Source organism: Marasmius oreades, chromosome 1, assembly GCF_018924745.1.
Source record: "Marasmius oreades isolate 03SP1 chromosome 1, whole genome shotgun sequence".
In the NCBI taxonomy this organism is placed as follows: domain Eukaryota; kingdom Fungi; phylum Basidiomycota; class Agaricomycetes; order Agaricales; family Marasmiaceae; genus Marasmius; species Marasmius oreades.
Genome location: NC_057323.1, coordinates 1,763,942 through 1,775,921, shown reverse-complemented (window position 1 = coordinate 1,775,921; position 11,980 = coordinate 1,763,942). Strand labels below are relative to the sequence as shown.

Genomic DNA, 11,980 nt, shown 5'->3' with positions numbered 1-11,980 from the left:
AAGAAAGGAAACAACTAACACCAGAACATCATTGTTGGATTGTCACTCCTTACGGTACTAGATACAAGAAATTAAACGAAGTTCATATCTTGGTGAACTTGAAGCCGGACAGGGTGAGCGGGCGAGCGGGTCGAGGAGAAGGTCTGCCAAAGGTAGGGGAACTATTAATGAGCAATCAATACGGGTGCCTTGGATGCCGAAACGCTGACCTGTCATGTTCTGGTACGAAGACCATCTTCCTTATCGGAGACCGTGGATCGCTTCCCGGCTCGTACACTTGGATTGGTATATGGGCAGGCTGGGATAGTCCTAGAGCTTCAAGCATGTAGCTGTGAGGGACGATGTGTATGTCCTCCATCAAACCTTGTCGCCGGTAGATATGATTGCTGGACGTCGTTATGCGAGATTTCAGACTTGAAACCTCAGAATTCTTGACTGACTTCTGGCTAGGAGTAGCGATTTCAGAAACTGATGGGTCTATGTCATAATCATTAGCAGAAGATTCATCATCTGATGAAATCAATACAAGTGGGGACTGCTTTGCCTTCCCCTTGTCGCGACGGGATGTCTGAGATCCCCTCGGAGTAACGTCTTCAGGTCCAGACGAATCAGTACCACTGGGATAACCGTTAGCATCAGATTCCATCGAGACAAACGCGCGCCGGGAACTAGATGTAGAGGCTGTGGTACTTGATCTGGAATGCACCTGAAATTCCAGAGAGGAGGTATAATAGTGTGGTACAGGTTCAATGACCCTATTTCGGCGGTTTGGCCCGATACCTGCGGTTTTAGTCCCAGAGATGCTTTGTAACGGAGGAACCACAGCAGGTATCTTGAACTTTCCGGAAACTCTTCTGTTATCGATGATTTCGACGCTTACGAGACTTTCCGGTTCAGACACGTCTGAGTCGACATTGCGTTGGATTCTGGAGGATCGTGGTCGACCAGAGTCTCGGACGACATCCTGATCCTCGCGGCTTATCGATTTCCCTTTGGTTGAAGGGCTGTGAAACTCCACCGTCCGAACGCCAGCAATGCGATAGTTTTGTGAAGCGGAAACCTTGAACGAAGGCTGTTGAGTGCCTGCCGTTCCTGAGTCACTCTGCTCTGGAAGCTGCTCTTCGTTGGATGTCCTCGACATTTCTGCCACTTGAGGGCGTTGTTCGATTGTAGTCTGGTCACCACTGACGAGAGCGGAAGACTCGGGTTTCGGCGACGCTGTCAGCGTATGACACTGTCGTAGTTCGTTGGGCACGTCCGAGCTAATACCGTTCGTGGGTGACACTCGAACTTGAGACGGGGAACCGTTCAGAGGTGAGGGATCCTCGGTCATCGCAGGGTTGTGGATATCTCCAGAGATGGACGGATTGGCATCCACGATTTTGACTTCACCTCTGGCCTTGGCCGCTTCATATGCAGCATAAGCGGCGTCTCTGGACTTGAATCTGACTCGATAAGTTGAAATAAAATTCCCTGTAACTTCGTAGATCTCACTTAGCGTGTCGAGCCTGAGATAAATTGTCGACAAGCGCTGCCGCCTCGAGCCTAACAAAGTTGAGTTGCGAAATTCCGAATGGAGGCAAGTACGCACCATGTGTCGAAGACTCCGACCCTTCTTCCAACGACTACGACATACCAGGCGGCCATCCAATTCTGTTTCCAGCGACAGGAGAAAGGGAGTAAACTAAGAATGAACTGGGCCAAGGTTGAATTGGAAGAAAGTGAGCAAGATTAGCTTTCTCACGGGACAACGCACGACTGTCGACTCAATTGACTTCGTCTGCCAGTATCAGGAAGAAGGTTTACCAAATTGTCTACAAGATACCCACAATCCTGATAGGAGAAATAGAATCAAACAGATATATAACCACCACGACTAGATGTCCGTCGCGATCTAACGGAAGAGCATAAATGAGACACAACGTCGCTTAGCATATACGGAACTTCCTTCCAGAAGTCACGGTGCCTATTCTCTAGCGATTAAATGCTGTGGATGTTCGAGAGGAAATGATTCACGTACGGAATTAGATCCACTCCACTTGCACCGTAGGTTGCGTAGTTGTAATACGCGCCTAGTCCAAAGTAGGTGGCAAATGCGAGTATAAGGCTAAAGAGTGTATTGAGAGGCCAGGACGTGCACACATGCGAAGACACGTACACAAGGAAGAACCACCCCACTCCACTTCCTACACTTTGTTTCGATCCATCCCCTCTGCTATCATCGCCTTTTTCATCGTTCTTTCCATCGTCATTCTCCATCGTTCCACAAGCTGAGGGTGTGTTCCATTCTACTTGTATCTCTGTACCATTGTAGGACTTGAGTTGAGGGCCAGATCCCTCAGCCGTACATAATAACGTCATGTTGAGCGACTGCGGTGTACCCGAACCAGAGGGCGGATACGACGCGCCATAGAAGACAAGAGAGAGTCCCTTCGGTGCTGCACACAACTGTATTCAGAACAAACTCGTAGTGTAGAGACGTAGGACGAGACTTACGTACATGTTATGATAGAGGAGGAAAGGTTCAGAGAAGCGGTCTGCACGACTGGTAGGACGGCAACAGTTCTGTCTGGTTCACCGTCCTTCTTGTTGACTTTTGTCAGGCAACATCGGGTGCCAGGAGGACACTTGAAGGCGTGCCTCAGTTGCGATATGTGGAGAGAATTAGAATTGTGCATGCATACCTGATCTCGTTCGGATACTCCTTCCTTCGCCTTGAGGTCTTCGCATAGGTTGAAAACCACAATGTCTTCCATTCTGGACGGCGGGGTTTCTCTGGTGCGCGATATTGTGTGCTCGCCATTGAGTGGAGTCAAATCAAATGTGAATTTGTCGATTGTGAGTCCACAGTCAAACGTTTGCCCCTCAAAAGTGAGAGTGGAAGTTATGAACAGGAAAACGAAGAGAAAGCGCGGGATTCGGAAAGCACTTGTTAGCATCATATCGACGTTTAACTTCACTGGAACAAGGATGCCAGGAATGAAGGATGTTGGTGTTAGGTAGTCAGTGTCACGACTACGCGTCAATAAGGAAAGTGTTTAAGCGCCAAGCGGTGACAGCGGTAACGGATCATCCAGACTTAAAAATTGATTGTAACGTTACACAATTTGTACTGTGATACGATTATTGGTATTCGTGTAAAGTTTCTTCAGCCACCAAACCTAGCCAATCTTCGCCTCCTGATCTCCTCCTGATCCACTTCTTGGGCAGGTTGGTCAGATGAAGGTTGTTCAGGTTCGTACTCTGATAATTCATCAATGGTGTCGTCTGGTTCGGTCGTTAAGACGGCGGAACCACAGGACGGCGGCTGCGTGGTGGAAGAAGATGGCACCGAAGCAGACTCTCCAGGAGGAACCCAACCGGGTGGCATCTGCTCCAGAGACGCCCTCAAGGCTGCTTGCAGTTCCGCATCATCATCATCGTACACACGCTCTTGTTGTACTGGGGCGATTCGGGGAGTGTGAGGTGTAAGTGAAGAGTCGTCCACGTCTATGTCACTTCCGTCGTTGCTGCTTTCACAACCAAGATGTCCTTCGGTCTTTGCAAGTGCCTCGCTCTCTGCAATGGCGCGCCTCAGCATCTCTTCATATTCGTGGTCTTCGCTTCTTCGGACCGGTCTGTTACCTTCTCGCCATAGATCTTGTTGTGCTTGGTGTTGCTCGGCCGTCATCTGCTCCAACATCCTGCGACCGCGTTCTCGGCTGGCAGCAGCTAACTGGGAAGTGTCGTCATCTTCACTCGGGACTGACGGTAAGAGTGAGGTCGACTGTGTCGCCGGAGTAAGAGCTCCAGATCCGGTACCGGAAGGCGGACCAGATTCTGGTAAAGGTATGGGTCTTCTCAGAAGCCGAGGGGGTTGGGTTGGAGCTTCTGCTACGGCTCCTCCTAATGATGCATGAAGTGCTGCTTGGAGCTCCCAATCTTCATCTTCTAGACCCTCCGCATAAGCTGCCTCTCGTCGTTGGGAATCTAAGGGGTCTTGCAGACTGTCTTCGGGTATAGTAGCGGCGAGTTGATCTACGTCTGTACGCGGTAAACTGTTCGAAGTGTTTAGATGTGTTATTACAAACACAGAATAACCTGAAGTAGACATTCAGTTTCAAGAGATAAGAGAGTCGGATGCTAAGTACGAGAGAAACTTATACCTTCAGCTTCTGCCTGTTGCAAAACCATCCCCAAGTAAAGGCGGCCGACCCATTTAGGTGCGGGAAGGAGAGAATTCAAATCGAACCAATGTCCGCCTTCATCGTTTTCGAGTCCAAAGCGACGAAGGGTATACCAATGCTCCTGATAGTTCAATATAAATGCCTGTTGGGTACTTCGAAAGCCGATTAATTGAATGCCAGACGACGGGTCAGATAACTCTTAACACACTGTGGATGCTCTTGATAGGGACGCATTTGCTCTCCTCTCCATCGTACAAGGCTAAACGTCGCGATACCGAAAAATGTGAGTCTTCGTCGTTACTCGATCGATATCAAACTCACCTCAAACCCCACACCGACAGCGCATTCTCTAGAACTTGAACGGAGAAATATCCTAGGTTATAGTCTTAGTCTTAGTACGGACATGACTAACGGGTCAAGAAGAACCGGTATCGTCCATATTACTGCTACTTGCTCCCCTGTCCTCATCGTAACTCTGCTCCAAGCTATCTAGATTTCGAGCAATTTCTGAGAGGTCCGGTGCAGTAAACTGGTATATTGGTTAGCACAGCAATGTTATTCCAGGAGAAAGGAACCTCAACGCACGTAGTTCCCTTCTGTTTGATGAAAGAATGAGAAGGAGGAGGGCTCTTTGAGTTGGGCCACTCACGAAGCAGATTGTTGAGAGCGTGTTGAGCACAAAGCATTGAGCCCGGCTGCTGTTTTTCGTGGTAGATTATTCGACTGAGATGGTCGAGCTTCGACATTGTCGCTCGCAAGAAGAAACAGATAGCGATTGCGCGTACAAACGCGTGACGTAATCACATAGACTACTTTGTAGTATGACTGAGGCGAAACAACCGATTCGTACAAACTATCGATGGCAATTGAGGGGGTATCGGATTTGGAACAAATGATTGATAGTAAGTAATATGTCTCTCGATACATTTCAGCGGTTGCCTCCATCGTTGACGTTAATCGCCGAATCGTGATGAGCGGATGTAGACCTGTCACCATAGTTGTACGGTGCTAGTCTGATATCCTCATCATAGCTCATGCGCGGTTGACGGGTTGGGGGATACTCACTGTGGTTGAATGATCCTCCCCGAGAAACCGTCTTTGAGTATGTCCCACGTTGTGCACCGACTCCAAACGCTTGAGCAAAATCAGATCTGTGTCCATGGCCATGGGCTGTGGGCACTCCACGGAAATAGTCGATGAAAAACTTGAACGATCCCCAGATTTCCTGCGCGAAATCGGCTGTATCGTCAAGTGAATGTTAATTTTTTCAGAAAACGCGCAGCAGAGAAAAACTTGCCAAAGTTGATTCTGGTGGAAGAAGTACCGGTTAACACCAAGAAAGCATGGCAACGAAAACAGACCTACGAATCCCACAATGGCCTCCAGATGTGTGTAGGCTTTTGTCCGGCCACTTCGTAGTCCTTTGCATTATACGCCCACCACATAAGGATAGCAAAAAAGATCATCTAAGGCACAATGTCAAGCTCAACTTCGCGTCAGCCTGTTTATAGACGTACTTCAATACATATCGCGAGCGCATTCAGTCCATTAGCAATGTTGGTTGTAGTCCAATAAGGGGTAGCTATAAACGACGTGTGAGCACCTTCTACAGAAGGCCGTTGAGTTTTGTATACCCTTGATAACTCTGTCTTCTAGCGCATGAAACTAGACACAGATATTGATTACAATTCGGTTAACAGGAGGTGAACAACGTACCACAAAAGACTGGTAGAAGGTGAACATAACAATCAACTTGATTGCCAGGAATTTCGCCAGCGGCTTGCGTTTTGCCAGTTCTTCCTTCGTCAAACCATAGAACAACAAAAGTCCGTATAGCGCCACACTTGATTCGGTCAGTTATGGAGGCTCAAGTGAGAATGTCCTAACCTACCTTATACTGGCGAAATCAATGGCTTGTAGATAGACGTTGGCCCAATGTGGATCAAAACCCGCCGCTTCACACAAAACGCCGAGTGCCTGGCATATGATGCCGGCGATCGTTGTAGCTATATCCTAGCATGTGAATCGTGTTTTCGTAGCCGGAGAGGGAGAAAGTTACCTGGGCGAATAATTACATACTGCAGCACGGCCCACTATATCAGGAATGAGCACATTTCAGAGAACCTCAACGAGACACTGACTTTGACTGTATACATGAAATACGCCTAGAAAATGGGTTGTCAATGGGTTGTCAATATGAAACTGAGTCATAGCAGCAGCTAATTACTTTCGTCGGGCGATATCTCCAACAACAAAACTGTAGAAGCGGTGTCTGAGAGGTAAAATACATATACGTTGAAGACTACTTACAGGAATAGGTAACTTTGATTTGTCTTTGCGTACCATCGCATTGTCGGCAGAATGACCACTTGAAGTGGAGGCAACATATTCGATGAGGAGCAATCTACGGTAGGTATGATGTTTAGGTAAAAAGTGTCTGGGAAGCGACAGAGAACCACGTACAAAAATGCGCTTAGTGTTACCGCCTGGAAATCAGTTCAATGAAGGCAAAGAATGAAAGTTGTTGGGAAGACGAACCTCGTATGCTAAGAGAAAAAGAGATGAGGGGCTATAGAAAACTTTCAAGATCGGACATACTTACCAACCTCAACCAGAGAATAATATGTATAACTTCGGAAGAAACGGTAAGAAAAGAACGAGATTATCGCGTATACTGGCGGCATGTAAAGGATCCGAAGGCTGAACTTGCGATGAGCTAGAGTATTCCGAACAGAGGTTGGTCCACAAACATTTGACGTTGTTCAGCGCGATTGGTGTAGTTCCTGGTTTAAGATGAGGGGTCATTTTTCATGCTGAGACATTGGACAGCATACCGGCAGTGTTGGAGAACAGATATTGTTGATACCACAACAGTCTGAATATAAAAAGGAGACTATTCAACTGTATCCATAGAGTAGGAGAACGAATGGGGACGCACGACAACGGTACAGCCGCCTACCGGTGAATGTTAGAGCACGGCTTTGAAGGAACTACAATTTGTTACTTGCCTGCTATAGCCCAACCTATTCGATGAGTATCCCAGTTTAGCTGACCAGATTCCCTATCCCGTTCGCCAACATCAATACTTTCAACTATGTTTAATACTGAAGGACTGACCAAAAGCTGGATTGGTCTGTAATTTCCCTGTTTTCCTCCGGACAGACAGACATTCGGAGATACTCGATGCAACGGTATACTTTTAACAACGATTTGAAGGGAGAGCTAACGTCGAATTCAGGAAAATAGGTGTGATGGTCGTATACACTGTGGGCAGAGTGACTGCAGGGTGAGCGACAACAGCATGTCACATCAATCGGGCCGGTCGTTAACTTGGTCTTTCCCTACTCCTGCCAGTACTCCTCGGTCTATCTCCGACTGCAAGTAGCGCTTCTTGTCAATCTGTTGTAGGCCATAAGTGAGGGTAAAGAGGTGCGCATAGCTCCCGCTCGTGACCAGGACTTACACCGTTCAAACCTCACGCCCAAAGGCCACCAACATAATTCGAACTGGTTCAAGCTGCTTAAAGTTAGGGATCATGGAGACTTCGCGAACATCATCCTGGCTCCCGACCTGAGCTACTCGTATGACTCCCGTTCTAGCGTTCTCGATCTCTTTACGGGTCCGAATCTTCGAAAGTCGGTCAACCGTCCTCGGCTGTGCATATCCAGTGTAACCAGCGCGATGCATGCGATAGGAAACCTCCTTCGGGACCAGAAGCGAGACTCCTTGCGATGGAAATTCCGAGGCACTGCGAGCACCATATAAATTCGGGGTTTCGTCATGATTCGGAAGGAGTCCGTACACTCTGCTGTCAGATACATCCGGACCAATCTGGGATGACTTACGGACGTTTTGCTTCCTTCCAATCTGACCCGACGGCAACGTATCAATGTCTGGGCGCTCTTCACACCCTAAGTGAAACTGGCCATCTCTTACTTATTTGGTGAAAGTCTTGCCTTCCTCTGAAATGTTAAGGTGCTGATTAATATATGTGTTTGGATTCCCACTCATTGGTTTTGAAGTACGAGGTCATCAATTCAATATGGGTGTTGGGCAATTGTATTCTATCAACCCGGTATTTCAAAACCATGGTTGTCTCTTAAAGGACGGAAGCTCTATCCCGGCACGGACGAGGACGAGAATTCGGAGAACTTCTTTGTAGAACCTTCCAGGACACCCGTACGGATTGAGCAGGGACTTCCTGCACATGAAGTCTTTCGTTCGAGCCCAGGCATGTTTCCTTCTTCAGGAGTATTTTGAGTGACTATTTAACGGTTATAGAGCCTTAGGCTGCACCTCATGTCCGCGGACTGGTTTGCTTGTGATGAGATATCGACGGAGTGTTGACTGCACCGGGTAAGTATGTTGGTCCTCAAGTGTACGACACGTGCACCCAGCGTCTTCCCTCCAGATGAACCTGAAACGAAATGAGGTCTTGACTGTTGCACGAGATTGCCATTCCAATGGATCCTCGCGTCTATTCACTGCGAAGCCTCGTTACTTCCTCAGACAGCGTAGGCTTGTGAATTCGCCCCTGTCCATCTTACCGAGTATGAAGATCAGATAGCTCGCTGCTGAATCAGCCCCGAAACTACTGCTTTATTGTCTTCCATTACTTGTGGATGGCTCTCCAGCTCATGATTTGTCTTATTTTTACCCTTGTGCCACGCTAGGTCAGGTCGGGGTATCATTGGATAGCCGCGGAAACTTGACAATCCTCGGAGATTGCTCTATTGCGCGCTCTCATGAACATTACAATTATGTTATAGTTCGACATTCCGCGAATGTCAGTTCGTGATTTTCATCACTCATAAACCCAGCCTCGCCGATCTAACATCCATTCCTTCCCACCACACTACCACCTACCATGATGTCAACCTCGTCTCCTAAACGTTCTCTACTCGAGAGTGAGTTTTACTTTATTTATAACTCCTGCCTCATGATCTGATCCTTCCATAGCTGACAGCCTACTATGTGCACCCGGAACGTTACACGAAATGGAAAAACGACTGATAGATGGAAGGTTACAACGCGTGTATCGCAATTTGTGGCCTTCTATTCGAGACTTCTGGCTATCCTCCGTCTCGCAACATGGCTCGGAGACTTATATTGTCGAGCCTGGACGGCAACGAATGACGTATCAGCAGGTTCATGAGCAGGCAATAAAGACTGCCAATTTATTCTATCTTGTGTATGGTATCAGAAAGGGTAGGCCGGTATCTCTCGCCGTACGACGAAAGCTTATCGTCCCCCATCAACTTTAGGGGACAGGATCGGTATTTGTTGTAGAAATTGCACGGAATACCTTGTTGTCTTCTGGGCTAGCCGTATGTTGGTTTCAGCTTCATCGTTCTAGTATAGCCCCCTCATAACTTACTTTCAGAGCTTCTCGGCGCCGTCGTGGTCAATGTGAATGCGTATGTGAATCCCTTTCCTCCCGAACTCCTTGAGCCTAACAAAGGGTTCAGATGGCTTCCCGTCGAGCCACTAGCCTTCTGCGTGACACACACAGAGTGCAAACTTCTCCTGCTGGACGTGGAACGAGCCGACAGACTGTCGTCCTCAGCCACTATCTTGAACAGCCGTTACCTTACCGGCGTCCTCGTAATCACAGTCAATGAACAGGAGGGTCAGAGGAAGTGGAAAGGCATGGAGAATTTTCACTCCGCCTTACGCGACCACTTGACCACTACTGCAAACCCAATACCCGCCGTGGATCTCGAACCAGAAGACAATGCCGTCATAATGTTCACTTCAGGTTAGTATGGTTGGTGTTTCTTTATGGGCCTTTGCTGAAAGTGGACATCAGGTACCACTGGTCTTCCCAAAGGAGTTCTTAGGTCTGTCAACTATCGTCGAAAAGGAAGGAACAACCCTGACCGGTGATCCTAGCACGCAACGCCAGTTTCTCACCAACGTCCTTAATGTCAGCCATCCCACTCCCCTACAGGTTCCTCATTAACAGAGTTATTTTGTTCTTTTTTTTGTAGACGTTAGTCGGCACTCGTAGAGCAGCATTACGCCGCGGCGAAGATCTCGCCCCCGTGCAGAACGCTGGTCCTCAGAAGGGCGCACTAGTCGCCGTTCCGTTGTTTCATGTCACCGGCCTTACGAGCTACACTATGATGTCCACTATGCTCGGATACAAGGTAATTCTCATGCGCAAGTGGATACCAGAAGAAGGTGAGCATTTCTTTTTGTAAAATGGTGCCACAAGCCAGGGACCGACTGTTTTTGTTTTAGCTTCAAGGTACAGACAACAGTGAAACAACACAGTAACATGTGTCCTGATCACCTCTCCTATCAAGGCTTATTTCAGAGGAGAATGTCAGCGTCGCTGGAGGGTGAGGGTGCAATCCTCCCTTTTTTTTCTTGTCTGACACCTTCTCGTACTAGTGTTCCAGCCATGGTTCAAGACATTATGGACTCCCATCTCAAGGGGTCCCCACTTGAAGGCCTATTTTTCGGAGGATGCCCTGCACCGAATGTCCTCGTCGAAACCGCTCAAAGAGTATTCCCGAACACCCGATTGTTAGTTACCGCATTTTCCATTCGTTCCAGCTATCAAAATTTGACGTCTCCTCATCACAGGAGCCAAGCATATGGCTTAACCGAAACTAACTCTATCGCTGTCGCGGTAAGCACGACTACGTGATTTCTCTGCATAACGCTAAAAGAGCGCAGATTGCCGGTGATGATTACATTGCAAGACCTACGAGCACGCAAGTTTCTTTCGTTTTTTGCAATCTTTTTTTTTTTGACACACTGTCCAGCGGCGGAGCTTGTCCGGTCAATGACATGGTCATCATGTCCGGTAACGTAGAAGCCCCTCCCGGGACCGTCGGCGAAATATGGCTGTAAGATTTACCCATGCCCTCCCGTCATTTCATTCTCATTCAATACGTTGTTAGGCGTGGTCCAAACATTATGAAGGGATATTGGCGTGATCCTGGTGAGTGAGGATCATTGGACGGGATTCAGGTTTTAATTGAACTTTCAGAGGCAACAAGTAAAGTCTTGACTTCGGACGGCTGGTTGAAGACCGGAGACATCGGCATAATAGATGAGGAAGGATTTTTACATGTCAAGGACAGAATAAAAGACATAATAATCCGAGGCGGGGAGAACATTGTGGGTTTTCCCGGTTGCTGTTTTGTCCGACAAGAGTACTCAATAATCAAATAGGCTTCTGTAGCAGTCGAGAATGCTCTCTACACGGATACGAGAATCATGGAAGCAGCCGCGGTAGGTGTACCTGATCCCCGTTTGGGTGAACTCGTCGCGGCAGTCGTCTCTGTAAAGCCCTCCTTCCGCGGAACGGTGAACGAAAATAGTTTAATAGAAGTTGCACGGAAACAGTAGGTGTTTCCGCTCTCCATTATCCGACGGGTATTCACCTGGATTCTAGTTTACCTAGGTTCGCGGTCCCGGTCATGATTGTCGTATCTGACAAGCCATTTGGTATGGAAGACCACATTCATCTCGTATCCACTGTTTCCTCATTGTTCCGTTATTGCCGAGCAGAATTGACTCCCTCGGGGAAAATAATGAAGGAACCTTTGCGAAAACTTGCACGACGGTATTGGGAGGAACGTGTGCGTAGCATGAACGAGGATAAGGTTGTCGCAAATCTATAAAACATTCCAGATAAGTTCGTAAAACCCTTTTGCTGGACATACTTTCCATACGCATAAATATTTATTCAGTAAAGATACTGCCAGCTTCGTACATTGTGGAGGATGTACTATTGTATCCCATTTGTATTAGTACCGTGGGTCCGTGAGTCCGCGGAATTATTTACCCACGAGATAAAT

General features: G+C 47.8%; 5 protein-coding genes across 7 annotated transcripts; 1 reads left to right on the top strand and 4 right to left on the bottom strand.

Annotated features, from left to right (window-relative positions):
- Positions 1 to 82: 82 nt before the first annotated feature.
- Positions 83 to 1,647, bottom strand: E1B28_000509 (uncharacterized protein; the record flags this gene model as incomplete). Its single annotated transcript, XM_043146346.1, has 4 exons — positions 83 to 161; positions 210 to 1,445; positions 1,495 to 1,545; positions 1,592 to 1,647. 4 exons carry the CDS (start codon positions 1,645 to 1,647, stop codon positions 83 to 85), a joined length of 1,422 nt encoding a protein of 473 aa, XP_043015048.1.
- Positions 1,648 to 1,851: 204 nt separating this feature from the next.
- On the bottom strand, positions 1,852 to 2,756 carry E1B28_000508 (uncharacterized protein; the record flags this gene model as incomplete). Its single annotated transcript, XM_043146345.1, has 5 exons — positions 1,852 to 1,966; positions 2,021 to 2,107; positions 2,159 to 2,438; positions 2,501 to 2,627; positions 2,685 to 2,756. The coding sequence occupies 5 exons, from the start codon at positions 2,754 to 2,756 to the stop codon at positions 1,852 to 1,854; spliced, it is 681 nt and encodes a 226-aa protein (XP_043015047.1).
- A 300-nt stretch (positions 2,757 to 3,056) lies between these two features.
- E1B28_000507 (uncharacterized protein) lies at positions 3,057 to 4,951 on the bottom strand. Its single transcript, XM_043146344.1, has 7 exons — positions 4,816 to 4,951; positions 4,752 to 4,762; positions 4,593 to 4,695; positions 4,488 to 4,539; positions 4,375 to 4,425; positions 4,146 to 4,318; positions 3,057 to 4,080 (listed from the first exon to the last, which is right to left on the bottom strand). The coding sequence occupies exons 1-7, from the start codon at positions 4,910 to 4,912 to the stop codon at positions 3,149 to 3,151; spliced, it is 1,419 nt and encodes a 472-aa protein (XP_043015046.1). The 5' UTR covers positions 4,913 to 4,951; the 3' UTR covers positions 3,057 to 3,148.
- On the bottom strand, positions 4,936 to 8,395 carry E1B28_000506 (uncharacterized protein; the record flags this gene model as incomplete). Of its 3 annotated transcripts, XM_043146343.1 has the most annotated exons (21): positions 4,936 to 5,179; positions 5,232 to 5,405; positions 5,464 to 5,474; positions 5,532 to 5,632; positions 5,684 to 5,748; positions 5,801 to 5,831; positions 5,883 to 6,009; positions 6,058 to 6,172; positions 6,226 to 6,259; positions 6,308 to 6,331; positions 6,394 to 6,423; positions 6,477 to 6,570; positions 6,630 to 6,652; positions 6,705 to 6,712; positions 6,769 to 6,866; positions 6,917 to 6,949; positions 7,001 to 7,041; positions 7,105 to 7,121; positions 7,175 to 7,227; positions 7,284 to 7,445; positions 7,663 to 7,853. In XM_043146343.1, the coding sequence occupies 21 exons, from the start codon at positions 7,851 to 7,853 to the stop codon at positions 5,175 to 5,177; spliced, it is 1,437 nt and encodes a 478-aa protein (XP_043015045.1). In that variant the 3' UTR covers positions 4,936 to 5,174. The 3 variants fall into 3 exon arrangements, with proteins under 3 accessions (XP_043015045.1, XP_043015044.1, XP_043015043.1); XM_043146342.1 differs by having other exon boundaries at positions 4,936 to 5,405; XM_043146341.1 differs by lacking the exon at positions 6,705 to 6,712 and having other exon boundaries at positions 4,936 to 5,405; positions 6,761 to 6,866; positions 7,284 to 7,565; positions 7,630 to 8,395.
- A 638-nt stretch (positions 8,396 to 9,033) lies between these two features.
- Positions 9,034 to 11,803, top strand: E1B28_000505 (uncharacterized protein; the record flags this gene model as incomplete). The annotated part of the gene is made up of 18 exons (XM_043146340.1): positions 9,034 to 9,073; positions 9,126 to 9,374; positions 9,431 to 9,493; positions 9,550 to 9,924; positions 9,976 to 10,006; positions 10,059 to 10,092; positions 10,157 to 10,349; positions 10,410 to 10,416; positions 10,475 to 10,510; positions 10,563 to 10,697; positions 10,758 to 10,803; positions 10,851 to 10,888; positions 10,940 to 11,023; positions 11,078 to 11,118; positions 11,167 to 11,297; positions 11,352 to 11,524; positions 11,575 to 11,627; positions 11,691 to 11,803. 18 exons carry the CDS (start codon positions 9,034 to 9,036, stop codon positions 11,801 to 11,803), a joined length of 1,842 nt encoding a protein of 613 aa, XP_043015042.1.
- Positions 11,804 to 11,980: the final 177 nt, after the last annotated feature.